At 43.2% G+C, this 18,450-nt stretch overlaps 1 protein-coding gene across 1 annotated transcript; it reads left to right on the top strand.

Annotated features, from left to right (window-relative positions):
• Positions 1-2,277: 2,277 nt before the first annotated feature.
• Positions 2,278-4,410, top strand: LOC122121277 (cytochrome c oxidase subunit 5B, mitochondrial). The gene is made up of 4 exons (XM_042695403.1): positions 2,278-2,427; positions 3,042-3,115; positions 3,299-3,398; positions 4,218-4,410. The coding sequence occupies exons 1-4, from the start codon at positions 2,325-2,327 to the stop codon at positions 4,316-4,318; spliced, it is 378 nt and encodes a 125-aa protein (XP_042551337.1). The 5' UTR covers positions 2,278-2,324; the 3' UTR covers positions 4,319-4,410.
• Positions 4,411-18,450: the final 14,040 nt, after the last annotated feature.

Here is an 18,450-nt window from a genome sequence, read left to right on the forward strand (position 1 = left end):
AGATTTCAGTTTCCTGAGTAACTAGGATTACAAGTGTTAGTCACCTGCACCTGGCTTCATTTTATTTTTATTTGCCTTGTCCTGGGGCTTGAATTCTGGCCCTGGACGCTGTCCCTGAACTCTGCACAAGGTGAGCACTCTACCACTTGAGCCACAGTGCCACTTCCAGCTTTTTCTGAGTAGTTTATTGGATAAAAGTCTCACACTTTCCTGAGATTGAGAATTTCCTTCTGCCTCCTATGGTACATCTGCAGAAAGATAGTCTTCCTCCGCTTGTTCTGTGGTCTTCCTTCACTTGCTTCACAAGGCCTTTGTATGGTAAGTATTATTATTTCTTTTTCAAAAAAGTAAATTCCTTGTACTGACTGGTATAGACCCAGGGGTTTTCCTTTCTTCCCTCCTCACTTAGATTTATTGTCCCCAGTACATGGGAGTCCTCTATACTGCTTGAAAGGATCCAGAGTACTTTTCTCCTTCTCCAAAAGGGAAGTGCCTCTGAGGTTGTTTTGCCCCCAAGAGACAGGGCAAATACTGTCATACTGGGTGAGTACTAATAGCAAAGCAGCTAAATCCTATAACCCATACAGGACAATCTCACCTTCTCCCCATTGCAGAGAACTTCCATAACCAAAATGTTAATTGTGCTGAGGTTGAAAAACTGGCTTAGAGAAAGGAAAAAAAGAACTACCACTAAGTCTTTTCCTTATGACTTACTGAAATATGTATTTATTTTCACAGCTAAATATTATAAAGTAAAATATTCTCAATAAAGTTTTGTTTTGGCAGAGACAATGATGAAACAAAAGGAGGTAGATTGTTCCTGCTGCCTCACCATATAATATAACCATCCATTCCAGGCTATACAGTGGGAAATTAAGTTGAGGCTTGATTCTCACTCATATAGATTTCCCTAATAATGGAGGAGGTCCCTGGGAACTGGCCTAGCTAAGTCTATTACATCCCTCTGCCTCTTAATCTCCTCCCTCAGCCTTCTCCCACAATCACCTTAGAACTTCAGGAAGGACAGGATTAACAGATAAACATCTGTGGTTGCCCTTTAAAAATACAATGCTTTCTTCTTCCTAGGGTATTGGAATGGCAGTCCTTTTCAATTTGCTTCAACTGACTTCTTTGTGCCTGCAATCCTAGCTACTCAGGCTGAGATAGGAGGATCAAGATTCAAAGTCAGCCTAGGCAATAAAGTCTGAGGCTCTTATTTTCAATTAACCACCAAAAACCAAAAAGTGGATCTGTGGCTCAAGTGGTAGAGCACCAGCAGTGAACAAATAAAGCTAAAGAACAGCACCCAGGCCCTGAGTTCAAGTCCCAGTACTACCAGCATAAATAGACAAATAAAATAACCTCTTTGGTCAGAGGCAGCTTGGGCCTATGCTCTCTAAGAAATAAATTTACTAAAAATTACTTGATGCTATTATAGACCAGGGCTCAGTAAGGCAATGTGAAAATTCAAGCATTAAAGTACAACTGAAGGGGTTTTCCACCTGGTAAGGAAAAGGCTAAACTGCATGTGGCTAAATTGTTTTAGGGATCCACTGACAATATGAACAAAGAGACAGGGCCCAGGGAAGGGGCCAAGTTTTGCACACTTGTAAGCCAAAGGGAGCTACGGACGATATCTACTGCTTTACAGAGAACTCTTTGGTCAGTTCTGACTCTGCTTTCCATAATCAACTATCCTTCCTCCCCCTCCCCCTCTCTACCCTCGGCTAATCGCTTCATGGAGTGGACCATCCCTTCTATACACATCCCTGAAGCCACTGAACACCTCGTCAATGTACATCCCCAAAGGCCGTGGACACCCCATCAACAAACATCTCCGCAGGCTTTAATTTGCAAGGGTCCGGGCCCAGCCCGGCCACATCATCCCACGGAACACCGGCGGGAGGTCCTGGGGTCCCAGCTCCAGTTAAGGTGGGCCAGACCCCGATTTCCCATCCTAACCACAAACACAGTGGTGTTCCGGCGCTCACTCCAGGTCTGTATTATCTGCGATCCAGCAAGTGTCCAGACGGAGATCTTTCTGTTTACCGGGCTCGACTGCCAGGTCAAACCGAAGGCAATCACAACGTTGTTGGGACGGAGCGGCCGAAAGCGCTTCTCCACGCTTCACCCAGCAGATGGCTAGCCGCGGGGGACAGGCAAAACCGGGCAGGCACCAAACCCGGCCCAGACACGTGAACTGCCAGGCTCCCCCGTAGTAGGAAACGGAAACGCACTGAGGGGCGACACAGGCCCGCCCCCCCGGAAGTCCCGCCCAGCTCCCGAGCGTGTTCCCGGAACTGCAGCTGTTAGTCGCGGGCGCTATGGCTTCAAGGTTACTTCGCGGAGCCGGAGCGCTGGCCGCGCAGGCCTTGAAGGCCCGTGCTTCCAATGGAGCGCCTGTGGTGCGCTCCATGGCGTCTAGAGGTACTTGGTCCGTCGGGCGCGCCCGGAACCGGCGTCGTGGCCCCCTTGGGTGGTGGGTGGTGGGCCGGCAAAATGGGGTCGGCCGTTCCCCTCCCCGGGCTCCTCTGCCCTGCTCCCGGCCCCGAGAACTCTCGGCCCCACCGGCTCTCGCTGTGGTTCCGGGCTGTAACAACCGCCGCCGCCGCCAAGCCGACCCTACTGTGGACCGTGCCCTAACTAGAGGGTGCTGGGTGACCTTGATGGGCCGGGGCCGCCGCTAGTACCGGACCGGCCTAACGGTCCCTTAGACCATTTGCTCACCCCAAACGGAAGGGGCTCTGGTTGGCTTGATCAAAACAAAACAAACTGGAAAAATTGGTGTCGGTGGTTGCAGAACCACCACGCTTGTCCGCCACGCTTGCCACTAGGCAATTATGACTTAGAGGACCATGAGTTATCAGTGGGTTTTTTAACCACGCTTGCCACTAGGCAATTATGACTTAGAGGACCATGAGTTATCAGTGGGTTTTTTAAAGAGCGCCATGAGTTCACCAAAACGCGAACCTTTACCGATTCCGTGTATGTGTGTGTGTTTAAGTCTTGATGATGTCTGTTGATCACGTGTCTTCCTTTAGGTGGTGTTCCTACTGATGAGGATCAGGCTACTGGACTTGAAAGGGAGATTATGATGGCCACACAAAAGGGACAGGTGAGGACAGATTCTCTGCTATGTCCTCTGTGGAGCCCGCGGTCGTGGGTGGGATAAACAGTAGTGTCTCCATGGGAGCATATGATCCTAGAAACCTAATTTGTAGGAAAAGCCACCCTGTACTTATAGGCTGGGGGTGGGCAGAGATTGTTTAGCGTTAATTGCTCAATTCTTTTTTTCCAGGACCCTTACAATATATTGGCCCCCAAAGTAGCTGCAGGCACCAAGGAAGACCCTAATTTGGTTCCATCCATCAGCAACAAGAGGATAGTGGGCTGCATTTGTAAGTACCTCATGTCTATTTTCTGTTTAATACAGGATGTTGCTTCAAGAGTTTTGTGTGAGCCTGGGTGCTGGTGGCTCATGCCTATAATCCTAGCTATACAGGATGCTGCTTCAAGAGTTTTGTGTGAGCCTGGGTGCTGGTGGCTCATGCCTGTAATCCTAGCTATACAGGATGCTGCTTCAAGAGTTTTGTGTGAGCCTGGGTGCTGGTAGCTCATGCCTGTAATCCTAGTTATGCTGGAAGCTGATAGCTGAGGATCCTGGTTCAGAGCCAGCTTGGGCAGAAAAGTCTGTGAGACGCTAATCTCCAATTAACCACCTGAAAACCCGAATGTGGTGTTGTGGCTCAAAGTTGTAGAGCTTGCTTTGAGCAAAATTGCTCAGGGACAGCATGCAGGCCTCAAATTCAAGTCCCACAACCAAAAAAGAAAAAGTTTTGGGTATGTATATATAATTGAGTTCTAAGGGTTTTGGTCTTCCGAAGCCTTATCATGCATGAGTAGATCATCTTATCGAAAAGATATGTAGAACAGCCACAAAAATGGCCAGAAATGGGTCATGAAGAAATAGTCATCCAGATAATATTTATGATTATACTTATGCATAGAAGGATGCATACTGGTATGGACCTTGCTTTTAAATTTTCTGGTAGTCCTGGAAGAAATTCAGTTTACTCATAGGTAAAGTCAAGCCTGCAGTTTCTTTGTTCGAGGACGAAAGAGCTTGAACTGACAATCATAAGTGAGGGAAGGAGATTAATATTGAAACTCTCCCTTTTTAAGCTGTGTGACCTTCAGTTAACCTTTGTTCCTTTCAGGTGAAGAAGACAACTGTACTGTCATCTGGTTCTGGCTGCACAAAGGGGAAACTCAGCGATGCCCAGGTTGTGGAAGCCACTACAAGCTGGTATCCCACTAGATGGGCCACTGAACCCCATACTGATGTTCTTAGAATGTGCTGTAAAGTTTCTTCTTCACAATAAAGACTAGCCATTGCATTGGCTCCTCCCATAGGTGGCTAGTCTTTTGTTGTTTGGGGTAGGCGTATGTGATTTGTATATTGTAAATTGCTATTTTTCAATATGAGCTTGTCATCAACTTCAAAGTGTGTAACTGCTGCAGTCTTTAATAATAATAGATTGGATACTAGGAATATAACTCAGTGGTAGACGTCTTGCCTAGTATACATGAGGCCTTGGGTTTAATTCCTAGCACTGCTAAGTAAGTTATTTTAAAAAATAGAGTCAGCTGCACACTGGTGGCTCATGCATGTAATCCTAGCTACTCAGAAGGCTGAGAGGATCACAGTTTGAAACCAGCTTGGGCAGACTCTCTAGTTAACTGAAAAAAGCCAGAAGTGGGAGTTGTGGCTCAAGTGATAGAGCTATTCTTGAACACACAAGCCCAAGGACAGCATCTGAGCCCTGAGTTCAAGACCCAGGACTGGCACACACAAAAAAAGACTGGGGATATAGCTCAAAGGTAGTGTACTTAGCATGTATGAAGCCCTTGGTTCAATACCAGCACGCACACAGGCAGACACACACCCCCACCCAATAATAATAATAATAATAATAATAATTACATAATGTGATGAGTGAGACCACCTGGTACAGGGGAAAAGGATGTGCTGTGGAGTCTGGCTCCATTATTTGATGTGACCATGGGCATGATCTGTTGTTGGTTATGCCTACAGAAAAGATACTTTGTGTGGTTTCAAGAGGTAAAATGTGTAAACAGCTTGGAAGGTAGTAAGTCCTCTTGGCATCATAGGGGACAGAGTGGCCTTGCCAGAAGTGCTTTGGGAACTTTGAAGTCTTGAGGGATCAGGTTCAAAGCAAGAGTTCATGGGGATAACAGCAGCAACATCCAGAATAGGGGATGGTTCTAGAAACGAAAGACCAGGTTTCTTTAAATAAACTGCAAATAGAGGGGGGAAAATCATAGGGGGAAGTGAGAAGAGAAGACAAATCGCAGTGTGTGGCTGGTTGGATCTTGATCGTTGTGTTAGGAATTTAACACTAGGGTCTTATGCATGTTAGGGAAAAGCTGTGCCACTGAGTAATCTCTGGCCTTGATTATTGATTTCAATCTCCCTGACATTGCAGTGGGTACTATACCTATCTCCATGGCTCTTGTTGAATAAATTCTGGCTTGTCAAGTTTAGAAAGAAATGAAGGAAAAGAAAAAGGAAGAAAAATGGAACTGCACATAGTAATAGCTTCTGTAGTTGTACCTGGGAAGCCACTGTGGAAGGATCACATAGGATCCTCCCAGGAGTTTGAAGCCAGCCTTGGCAACATAGACCATGTCTCAAAAGAAGAAAAAAAAGGAACATTTAATATTTGGACATTAAGTTTTAGGTGTATTTATAGGAGGTTTTTTTTTTTCTGCTTTAGAAATACATTTTTAAAAATTCACTATAGTTGTTGTGTGGCAGACAAGTTCTCAAATTTTTTTTCTTCTGTAAAATAGAAATACATTTTTTGTTGTTGTTGGTTGTAGGACTTGAATTCAGGGCTTGGGTGCTGTCCCTGAGCTCTTTTGCTCAAGGGGACTTTCTTGCCTTGGCTGGGTTTGAACTGCAATCCCCAGATCTCAGCTAGGATTACAGGTATGAGCCACCAGTGCCTAGTAGAAACACCTTTTGATTTTTTGTGGAGATTAACCAGAGGTGGCTTCAGTAACTATCTACAATATTGGTTCAAACTAGACGTTTTGTGTTTGAATTTATGATAGGAGAATGACTTGAGACAGGTCCTTCCCCCCAAATCTTGCTTGCCTGTCTTAAAGGTGTGTTCCAAGCTACTGTTTCCATTCCTTGCTGTCATCTCTACTTTCAGAAAGTGCCCAAGCACTGGTTTGTCACTGAGGCCTTTTCTTCCTGGAAGGGAAACCCTTAGATGGCTGTGAATCTAACTTAATCTTGCACCATAAAACCTTAAAGTTTTCCACTATCTTGAAGACTATTCCAATGCTATTGGTAAGTCTGCCTTTCCCTGTACATTTTTCCCTTATAGTCCCAACTGCTTATGGTGAGCTTTGACTCCTATATCACTAAACCAAACCAGCTTCCTCATCTCAAAAGTCTTCCTTTGTTTCCCTCTTAAGATTCTCTTATTAGCACATATTCTATATAGGGGGCAGTGTTTCAATACATTTCCATACATACAATGAACACCTATCAAAATCATCTATCTCTCACATTCCTTCTTTCCCCTACTTAGGACAATATCAACAGATTATTGTTTTATATATGCATATAAAGCACTTCTACCATATTCACCTTCATTGACCCTCCCTCTGTGTGGCTGGTAACTGTCCCACAATATACATAGCCTGTCTTACTTTCCTGTCATTTTTTTTTCTATGTAAAATGGAAAAGGGTTTTTACCACAGTAATTCACATGCATATATTAAAATTTAGATTAACCTTGTATTTTGCTATTTCCTGGGGTCCCTCCCTCCCCCTATTTTTCAATAGTTGTCAGTGAATTTCAGTCAATATTCCTTAAGTCTAGATTCTGCAAATGAGTAAAAACACACTCAAATGCTGGCGAGGATGTGGGGAAAAGGAACTCTCATATACTGTTGGTTGGAATGTAAACTAGTGCAACTACTGTGGAAATCAGTATAGAAGTTTTACTAAAAAGTAAAATGGGCTGGGTGCTGGTGGTTCATGCTTATAGCTAGTCAGGATTCTGAGATGGGAGGATCACAGTTCAAAGCCAGCACAGGCAGGAAGATCCATGAGACTCTCATCTCCAATTAACTACTCAAAAAAAGTTGGAAGTGGTGCTGTGGCTCAAGTGGTAGAGCACAAAGAGTCTCAAGGATAGGACCTGAGTTCAAGCCCCAGGATGGAAAAAAAAAAAAAAGACAACAAAAAAACTAAAGTGGGTCTACTTTATTATGACCTGTCATGCCACTCGAGTATATGTTGAAAGGGAAGCAAATGTACATGAAAGCTCGTATTTACTGTAGCTCTGTTCACAATAACCAAACAGCAGAATCAGCTGACATGTCTTACAACTGATGGGTAGGAAAAAAATATGGTAGTAGTGGAAACAGCTTAAGTGGTAGGGCACCAGCTGGGAACAAAAAAGCCCAGCAAGGGCTTAAGGCACTAAATTTAAGACCTGGTACAGGGTTGGCATGTGTAATATAGCTAAAAGGAATTATAGCTGCAGATAGAATTGAGGTTGCTAATCATTGACCCTAAAATAGGGAGACTTGGATTATCTAGGTAGTCTCAATAAACACAAAGAAGGCAGAGAAAGAAATATATCAACATAAGCCACAGAGATGTGATACTGCTGGCTTTGGAGATGGGAAAGGGGCTTTGAACCAAGGAATCCAAGTAGCCTGTAGAAGCTGAGAAAAGCAAGATAGATGAGAAGCCCTACAGTGTCTTGGACTGCAAACTAGGGACACTCATTCTGGGCTTCTACAAAACCATATAATACATTTAAATTTTAAGCCACTATGTTTGTGATTAACTTTTATAGCAGCAATAAGAAATTAACATAGGAACCAATGAATTCACCTCTCACTCCCTGGAAGAGTAAGTCTTCAATATTAGCTATAGTATTACAACCATTTGGGGATCTTTTACAAATCCCAGTACTCTGGCATATCCAGACTACTGAATCAGAGTATATGGAATAGGATCCAGACATCAGAACTTCAGATTTCCCCTGTGTGCTTCCAATTTTGAGAATCTATGCTTTGATCATCATGTGCACTGAATAGATCATTTCCTTTCGTTTTGGTAACTGACAGCTTTTGGATCTGAGAGGAAAGAGAATGTACTCTGCTGAAAGGACAAACCTTTGCTCCTGTGTGGAAGTGAGCTCCATCTGAATTTTGAGCCATTTACAGTTAGAAATTGGATACCATTTCCCCTCACCAAGGAAGAACATAGGCCTCAGTCTAACGGCATTTACTAAATGATTGGCATGTGCACAATAAAGAACGTTTTTCAAGGACTACTTGAGAGAAAGTTGAACTATACACCTATCATATTTAAATGTGTACTTAAATTCTCTCAGTCTCCAGAGTATGACCATCAAAAGTACAACTGATGCAGAACTCTAGGCATTCACACACAGTGAAACCAAAGGAGGATACTCAGAGGAGGAACACAAAGGCACAAGGGCTCTGTCCCTCTGATCATATAAACTAATATTTATCAGTTGGGTGCTGGTGGCTCATGCCTATAATCCTAGCTACTCAGGAGGCTGAGAGCTGAGGATCATAGTTTGAAGCCAGCCTAGGCAGAAAATCATGATATTCTTATCTCCAATTAATCACCAAAAAAATCCAGAAGTAGAGCTGTGGATCAAGTGGTAGAGTGCTAACCTTGAACATAAAAGTTTAGGGACAGAGTCCAGGTTCTCAGTTCAAGCCCAGGACTGGCACAAGATAAAAAAAAATTTATTGAAATGAATTCCAGGGAATTTTGTTTATCTGTATTTTTTTGTGGTGGGGTAAGGAAGGCACAGAAAAGGGTGAACAATTGCAGCCATGGTACTCACTAGATACTCTTGAAAATGAACTATACAACTTGTGGGCAGGGACTGGAGGGAAAAACTAGGAGAAAGCAAGAGAAGGGATGGCACTGTCTAAAAAGAAATGTACTCATTAGCCAGGCACTGGCTGCTCACGTCTAATTCTAGCTACTCAGGAAGCTGAGATGGGAGGATCAAAGTTCAAAGCCAGCCTAGGCAGGAAAGTCCATGAGACTCTTATCTCTAATCACATTAAAAGTGGCTCAAGTGGTAGAGCGCCAGCCTTGAGCAAAACAGAGCTGAGGGACAGTGCCCAAGCCTAGAGTTTGAGCCCCAGGGCAGAAAAAAAAGTTGTAAGTCACTACTTGACTTACGCAATGGTAATCCCTCTGTATATCACCTTTATAATAACAATTTAAACGAAGTACAGTTGATATATTCTAATCACCTAATCCTCAGAGCCTATTTAAGTTTCACTAAATGTTCCAAGGTCATTTATAGCAAAGGATCATATGTGCCTTTAGTTGTCATGTTGAGACAGTTCCATCTCCTGACCCTGACAACCAACAACTTGGGTTTGCCTGTTTTGTGAATGGCTTCAGATTCTGTATCTTGGACTAGTGCCACCAACTTGTCCTTGTGTTTATGGTGTGCGTATGTGTGCGTGCGTGTGCGTGTGTTTGTGTGTGTGTGTGTGTGTGCACTGATACTGTGGCTTGAACTCAAGGCCTAGAAGCTGTTCCTTAGCTTTTTGCTCAAGGCCACCAACTTGTCCTTGTGTTTATGGTGTGTGTGTGTGTGTGTGTGTGTGTGTACTGATACTGGGGCTTGAACTCAAGTGTTTATGGTGTGTGTGTGTGTGTGTGTGTGTGTGTGTGTGTGTGTACTGATACTGGGGCTTGAACTCAAGGCCTAGAAGCTGTTCCTTAGCTTTTTGCTCTGTGTGTGTGTGTACTGATAACTGGGGCTTGAACTCAAGGCCTAGAAGCTGTTCCTTAGCTTTTTGCTGTGTGTGTGTGTGTGTGTGTGTGTGTGTGTGTGTGTGTGTGTGTGTACTGATACTGGGCCTTGAACTCAAGGCCTAGAAGCTGTTCCTTAGCTTTTTGCTGTGTGTGTGTGTGTGTGTGTGTGTGTGTGTACTGATACTGGGGCTTGAACTCAAGGCCTAGAAGCTGTTCCTTAGCTTTTTGCTGTGTGTGTGTGTGTGTGTGTGTGTGTGTGTGTGTGTATACTGATACTGGGGCTTGAACTCAAGGCCTAGAAGCTGTTCCTTAGCTTTTTGCTCTGTGTGTGTGTGTGTGTGTGTGTGTGTGTACTGATAACTGGGGCTTGAACTCAAGGCCTAGAAGCTGTTCCTTAGCTTTTTGCTGTGTGTGTGTGTGTGTGTGTGTGTGTGTGTGTGTGTGTGTGTGTGTGTACTGATACTGGGGCTTGAACTCAAGGCCTAGAAGCTGTTCCTTAGCTTTTTGCTCAAGGCCAGCACTCCTGACCACTACTGCTCAGGCTGGCTCTGAACTTTGATCCTCATAACGCAATCTTCTGAGAAGCTAGGATTATAGTTATGGTGAGAAGCTAGGATTATAGTTATGAATCACTGGCACCCAGCTTCCAGCTTAGATTTGCTTGTTAAGATGAAGTGTCAAGGACTTGTCTACCCAGGCTGGCCTAGAACCTCAATCCTTTAGATCTCAGCCTCCTCAATAGCTAGAATTAAAAGTGTGAGCCACTGGTACATGACTGTTTTCATTTTTTTTCAATTGTGAAAAAATTTTAGACTTACAGAAAAATTGCAAAAGTACTTTCCTATTAGTTACAAAGTGTTCCTGTTTATCCTTTACCCAGTTTTCCCTATCAGCTGTTCAGCTATTACCATAGCAATCACTGAAGCTAGGAAATTAACATTGATACAGAACTACTAACTGATCAGCAGACCTTATCAGGATTTTGCTGGCTTTCTGCGAAATCCTTTCCCAAGTTAAGATCTCACATTGCACTCAAATCCTTTCTCTTCATGACCTGTCACTCTGGAATAAGAGGGAACTGATCTATAAATTTTAGTTGGGATTTGCTCACTGCCAGTAGGCCCCTCATTAGATGTGTTCTGCAGGAAGACCATAAGGAAATCTGGGCTCCTCTTAGTGTAAGAGACAGCGGCTTCTAACTGGAACTGTAAGCTCTGGTCATTTGGTTAAGGTAGGTAGTATTTACTAGGTTTCTTCTATACCATAAAGTGACAATTTTTCTTTATGCAATCAAAGTAAATACTTTGTGGAGAGTCAGTGCAAACATGCATATTATACCAATTTTCGCATTTTTTTTTTTTTTTTACCTGCAATGACTGTTGTATTCACCCAAAAGCTTTTTTGCTCAAGCCTAGTGCTTTACTACTTGAGCCACAGCTCCATTTCTGGCTTTTTTTGGATAGTTAACTGGAGATATGAATTTTATGGACTTTCCTGTCCCAGCAGGCTTTGAACTCTATTCCACTAATCTCAGACTTCTGAGTATCAACCATTAGCACGTGGCTAATAGCAGCTTTCTTTTCCCATTATTTTTTCATTAATTTTGTTTCTACTAATAGATGTCCCTTTCCCCCTGTGTATGTATTTCTTTTTTTTTTTTTTTTTTGGGTCCGGTCGTGGGGCTGAACTCTGGGCCTGGGCACTGTCCCTCAGTTCTTCAGCTCAAGGCTAGCACTCTACCACTTGAGCCACAGCGCCACTTCCGGCTTTTTTTTTTTGCTTATGTGGTGCTGAGGAATCGAACCCAGGTCCTTAGGCATGCAAGGCAAGCGCTCTACAACTGAGCCAACTTCCCAGCCCCTGTGTATTTCTTTAGCCTTTTATATCAGTAAGTCCTGGTCATCCCAGCTCACTCCTCATTTCCTAACTTCTCTGAGCTGAGGACTTTGTACCACTGTTGGCACCAGGCTGCCTCAGTTCATCTGAGCAGGGCATGAACAGATGCTCAAACATGACCTGTGAAAATTTTGCTGTATGATTTTTAATTTAATTTGGTCCCCATGTCCTATAGACAAATTCTGTTTTTGTTGTTTTTGTGCCAGGGCCTAGGTGCTATCTCTGAGCATTTTTGCTCATGGCTAGCACTACCATTTGAGCCACAGCTCACTTCCAGCTTTTTGGTGGTTAATTGGAGTTAAGAACCTTAACAGCTTTCCCGTCTGGCTGATTTTGAACTTCAATCCTAGATCTCAGTTCCCTGAGTAGATAGGATTGTAGGTATGAACCACCCAGTGCCTTGCTAACTTATGCTTTTTTGGTGCTTATAGTATAGCCACAAAATATTCTAGGCACATCTTGTATTTCATTTTATAGGGAATTAAAGAATGGTATTCAGAAACCAAGATCTGTATCAGTGTTACTGGAGTGCTGTGCTTCTAGAGTTTTCTAGTAGACAGGGCTAGGAAATGCATATTTTAACCCTGGTGCCCACAAATAGATGTGCATTTATTCCAGCTTCTGCTTGTATATATAAAGAACCATGACTTCATCCAGTTCCACCCCAACACAAGGTTTATTCTAGCCATTTACCTTCCTTGACTGCATGCTTTTCTCCAATAGAAGCCGGGTAGAAACTGAGCTCTTTAAGCAGGCTATCCCTGGTGGAAAGTGTAGAAGGATGCTTTGCCTTCAAGGACAGGATTTTGACAGATGTAAGGGAAGAGCATTCTTGTGGAAAGGATGGTGTAAGCAAAGGATGGCAGGCAGAGCAGGACACAGAATGGAGAAGCCTAAATAACGGAGGGAAGGAACAGGTTTCATGGAGCTGGACAGTGTGTGTAAGTTCATAAAGGTGATTTTATCAGCGTCATGCCAATTAAGTGGAGAATTGCTTGACTGATGTAAGAAGGGGGTGACCAGAGCATGAGGTCTGAAAGTAAAAAGACTGAGCAAGTGAGAGAATGGACAAGGTCACGAGCTAGGTTGGTAGAAGCCCTAATGGAAAAGCATGGCTAGGCACAAAGGGACCTGTCGCGATCGCAACGACCCGGCGGGGGACCGCCCAACCCAGCCCGCAACCACCCCAACTGAACTCGGACTGCAACAACAACTGACGACCTACAGGGTGAGTACCCATCAGGGGACAGGGAATCCATCAAGGGAGACCAGAGCTGGAGGGAATCCCCAGACCCTGACCTAGACTCCCTACCCCAACACCCGGACCACAGGACCCACTAAAACTGGGAACTGTTCGAGAGCCCCACCAGCCGGTGGAGCACACTCTGCTGGCCAGGCCAGAGCAAGAGCGCCCCGGGAAGGGAGCTTAAATGCTCAAGCCAGGAACAGTGCCCCTGGGTCAAGACTACCAACAGTAGAAGAAATTTGAACTGTGTCCTCCAGGCTGCATAACCAAGGTGGTATACACATTAGCACAGGCCTAACGAGCGCGCTCCAGGCTGGGGCCGGAACCAGGCCAGGGGACCGGCGCCTGAACAAAGCAAAAAGGGTCAGAAGTGGGGCTGTGGCTCAAATGGTAGGGTGCCAGCCCTGAGCTGAAGAGCTGAGGGACAGCACCCAAACCTAGAGTTCAAGCCCACAACCAGCCCAAAACAATCAAAAACACATCAGGAGCCCATAGCAGACTCCAGTATTTGGGAGAGTGCATCCAGAGCATCTGATCTTCCCAAGAGCACCCGCAGGAGCAAACACAAGCAGTCTAGGCTGCTCAACCCTTCCAAAGGCGGGAATTGCTACAGCAGAGAGCTGAGAATCCTAAGTGAATAGCAGCTGGAAATAGGCTCCCAACAGAATCCAGATCAGGCACAGACTCTCTCTACCAATAGAGAATCAGCAACCAAGCAAAGACAGACACACCAAAACAAGATTGAAGAGCAGTCTCCTGAACCCCCATGCGAAAATCACAGAGAAAAATCACAAGGTTTACCACTACCCAGGACAGCAAGCTCACCTCAAAAGCCAGCAGCCACGCAGGGGAGAGCCCCAGTGGGAGCAAAGCAGGAATGGAAGACAAAAACTACATCCAAGGGTTGCTGGAGGCAATGACTCAAGAAATAAAGCGAGAAATGGATCAGAAATTGAAAGAGCACAAGGATGAACTATCAAAAGATATACAGGATATCAAACAAAAATTGGATGCAAAAATAGAAGCTGCACAAACCTCAGTAAGAAGTGAGATAAACGCCAAATTAGAGGTAATGCATACTGATATCACCTCATTGAGAGGTGAGATCAGTACTCTGAGAACCAACATTGAATCCATAAAGGGATCCATTTCCACCATGCAAACCACAATAGAAGCCACGGTCAACAGAGTGAATGAAATGGAAGGTAGAGTGTCAGATACAGAAGACAGAATACACCAACTGGACCAAAAAGTGACAGATATGGAAAAATCACTCAAATTAAACCAAAGGGAAATTCAAGAGCAAGCAGATAATGCTAAAAAATTTAACCTTCGCATAATCGGAGTGGACGAAGGTGAGGAATTCCAGAGCAAGGGAATGCAACACCTATTTAACAAGATAGTCAATGAAAATTTTCCCCACCTCAAAAACGACCATCTTAACTACATCACAAAAGCTTATCGAACACCCAACAAGCAAGATCCCAGGAGAAACACTTCTAGGCACATAATAGTAACAATGATGGATCTGAATAATAAGGAAACAATCCTGCATGCAGCAAAAATGAAGAAGGAGCTATACTACAACGGGAAAAAAATTAGAATCACTGCAGATCTCTCCACACAAACAATGAATGCAAGAAAAGCCTGGGAAAGCACCATACGAGCCCTGAGAGCCAATAACTGCCAACCCAGACTGATATACCCGGCAAAGCTAGCATTCACATTCGATGGAGAACTGAAAACTTTTAATAGCAAAGAAAAACTAAATGAATACATAAACATTAAGCCAGCATTACAAAGAATTCTAAGAGGGGGGACACAACCTGAAGAAAGCAACCAGGAACTGGGACCTGCCCCAAACAGGCATTACTCAAAGTCTAACTGAGCAAGCACAGGAGGAAAGGAAAGAAGAAAAACTTAGGAAAACGGAATGGCAGGGACAACAATGCATCTCTCTATACTTTCTCTTAATATAAATGGGCTGAATTCGCCAATTAAAAGAAAACGAACTGAGGACTGGATCAGAAAACAAGACCCATCCATCTGTTGCCTTCAGGAGACCCACCTCTCAGCCAAACATACAAACAAACTCAGAGTGAAGGGGTGGAAAAGGATCTACCAATCAAATTCCCCCAATAAGAAAGCAGGTGTAGCTATCCTGATATCTGACAAAATAAACTTTTCATTAAAATCAGTACAGAAAGACAAGGACGGACATTACATATTAATAAAGGGAACAATCCAAGAGGAGGATATAACCATCATCAACTTATATGCCCCAAATATCGGTGCACCCAGATATGTTAAACAAATGCTCTCAAACTTACAGAATAAAATAGATCCCAATACGATAATACTAGGAGACTTTAACACGCCACTCTCACCAAAGGACAGGTCTACCAACCAGAGGATTGGCAAAGAAGCTACCGAATTAAGTGAGGCCATACTTCAAGCGGAATTAACTGACATCTACCGAGTATTTCACCCTAAAACAACACAGTACACATTCTTCTCAGCAGCTCATGGAACTTTCTCCAAAATAGACCATATCATAGTTCATTCAAGGAACTTAAGCAAATACAAAGGGATCGACATAATCCCCTGTATCCTATCTGACCACAGTGGAATCAAGCTAGCTCTCAATAACAAAGCATACCGCAGAAATTTCTCTAATACATGGAAATTGAACAGCACACTCCTTAACAAGGCCTGGGTAACAGAAGAGATCAGAGAAGAAATAAAGCATTTCCTAGAACTCAATGAAAATGAAAACACCTCACAAAGAAACTTGTGGGACACAGCAAAAGCAGTCCTGAGGGGCAAATTTATTGCCCTCAGTGCCCACATCAAGAGAATGGAGACAGACCAAGTAAATAATCTCATGTTGCAACTAAAACAGCTAGAAAAACAAGAAAAAATGGGACCTAAAGCTACTAGACGAAGCCAGATAACCAAATTGAGAGCAGAGATTAACCAATTAGAAAATCAGAAAACCATAACCAAAATAAACCAAACAAAAAGCTGGTTCTTTGAAAAAATAAACAAAATTGATGGCCCGTTGGCAAGATTAATTAAAAAAAGAAGAGAGGAAACCCATATTAATAGGATTAGGGATGCCACGGGAAACATCACAACACGTACCCAAGATATCCAAACAATTCTAACAGACTACTTTCAAAAGCTATACTCTCTAAAGGAAGAAAATCTGGCGGAAATGGATGCATTTTTAGAGAAATACAAGTTACCCAAACTGAGCAAAGAAGAAGTTAACCAATTAAATAAGCCAATATCCTATAATGAGATACAGGAAGCTATCAAAAGTCTTCCAACAAAAAAAAGCCCAGGACCAGATGGATTCACAGCAGAATTCTATAAGACCTTTAAAGAAGAACTAATACCCATACTCCTCAAGCTCTTCAGAGAAACAGAGAAGGAGGGAGCTATCCCAAACTCATTCTACGAAGCCAATATCACACTCATCCCCAAACCAGGCAAAGACCCAACCAAAAAGGAGAATTACAGGCCAATCTCCTTGATGAACACAGATGCAAAGATCCTTAACAAGATTCTAGCTAACAGAATCCAGAAACACATTAAAAAAATAATACACTATGATCAGGTAGGCTTCATCCCAGAGACACAGGGATGGTTTAACATACGTAAGTCAATAAATGTAATCCAGCATATCAACAGAGCCAAGGTCAAGAATCACATGATTATCGCCACAGATGCAGAAAAGGCCTTTGATAAAATTCAACATTCATTCATGCTAAAAGCTCTGGAGAAAATAGGAATAGAAGGAACATTTCTAAAAACAATAAAAGCCATTTATGACAGACCAATAGCCAATATTATACTTAATGGGGAAAAGCTACAACCAATCCTCCTAAAAACAGGAACAAGGCAAGGATGTCCACTGTCTCCACTCCTCTTCAACATAGTCCTAGAACCCTTAGCCAGGGCAATAAGGCAAGAAAAAGACATTAAAGGGATCCGCATAGGGAAAGAAGAAGTGAAACTATCCCTTTTTGCAGACGACATGATACTATACCTCCACGATCCCAAAAACTCCATCCCCAAACTTTTAGAAATCATAAGTCACTTCGGCAAAATAGCAGGATACAAAATAAACCCACAAAAATCAGTTGCCTTCCTATACACTGATAACGCACAGGAAGAGAGGGAAATAAAGGGAGCAACCCCATTCACAATAACCTCCCAAAAAATAAAATATTTAGGAATTAACCTAACCAAAGATGTAAAAGAACTATTTAATGAGAACTATAAAAAGTTAAAGAAAGAAATTGCAGAAGACACTAGGAAATGGAAAGACCTCCCATGCTCCTGGATAGGCCGACTTAATATAGTAAAGATGGTGATACTTCCAAAATTAATATACAAATTCAATGCAATTCCTATTAAAATCCCAATGACGTACATCACTGAAATACAGAAAACAGTCCAAAAATTTATATGGAACAACAAAAGACCTAGAATAGCCAAAACAATTCTAGGGGATAAAGACAATATGGGAGGGCTATCCATGCCGAACTTCAAACTCTACTACAGAGCTATAATCACAAAGACAGCATGGTACTGGCACAAAAACAGACCCGAAGACCAATGGAACAGAATAGAAGATCCAGATATAAATCCACAGGCCTACAGCCAGCTGATATTCGACAAAGGAGCCAAAGACATACAATGGAAGAAACACAGCCTCTTCAACCGCTGGTGCTGGGAAAACTGGGCAGCCACATGCAGAAAACTAAAAGTGGACCCCAGCCTATCACCATGCACCAACATCAACTCAAAATGGATTAAAGACCTTAACATTAAACCTGAATCTCTGAAACTACTGCAGGACAGAGTAGGAGAGACACTTGAACTAATAGGCACAGGAAGGAACTTCCTGAACAGAGTCCCAGGGTCACAACAAGTTGGAGAGAGACTCGACAAATGGGACTACCTTAAAATAAAAAGCTTCTGCACAGCTAAATCTATCGCAACTAAGCTAGAAAGACAACCAACTAATTGGGAAAAAATATTTACCAGCAATATATCAGACAAGGGGTTAACATCCTGTATATACAGGGAACTCAAGAAACTAATCCCTCCCAAACCTAACAAACCAATTACTAAATGGGCAAGGGAACTAAAGAGGGACTTCTCAAATGAAGAAATAAAAATGGCAAAGAAACACATGAGGAAATGTTCATCATCCCTGGTGGTGAAGGAAATGCAAATAAAGACAACCCTGAGATACCACCTTACCCCAGTCAGAATGTCCCACATCCACAAATCAGCCAACGACAAATGCTGGAGGGGATGTGGAGAAAGAGGAACCCTATTACACTGCTGGTGGGAATGTACACTTATACAACCACTTTGGAAAGCAGTCTGGAGGGTCCTTAGAAAGCTAAAGATTGACCTC

The sequence above is a fragment of the Dipodomys spectabilis genome, unplaced genomic scaffold (genome assembly GCF_019054845.1).
Source record: "Dipodomys spectabilis isolate Male_0828 unplaced genomic scaffold, ASM1905484v1 ptg000187l, whole genome shotgun sequence".
In the NCBI taxonomy this organism is placed as follows: domain Eukaryota; kingdom Metazoa; phylum Chordata; class Mammalia; order Rodentia; family Heteromyidae; genus Dipodomys; species Dipodomys spectabilis.

Excerpts from the sequence above, each read along its gene's own strand:
- LOC122121277 (XM_042695403.1), top strand. The coding sequence starts at position 2,325 with ATGGCTTCAAGGTTACTTCGCGGAGCCGGAGCGCTGGCCGCGCAGGCC. Across the intron at positions 2,428-3,041 it reads GCGCTCCATGGCGTCTAGAG|GTGGTGTTCCTACTGATGAG; the intron begins GTACTTGGTCCG and ends GTCTTCCTTTAG. Across the intron at positions 3,399-4,217 it reads GAGGATAGTGGGCTGCATTT|GTGAAGAAGACAACTGTACT; the intron begins GTAAGTACCTCA and ends TGTTCCTTTCAG.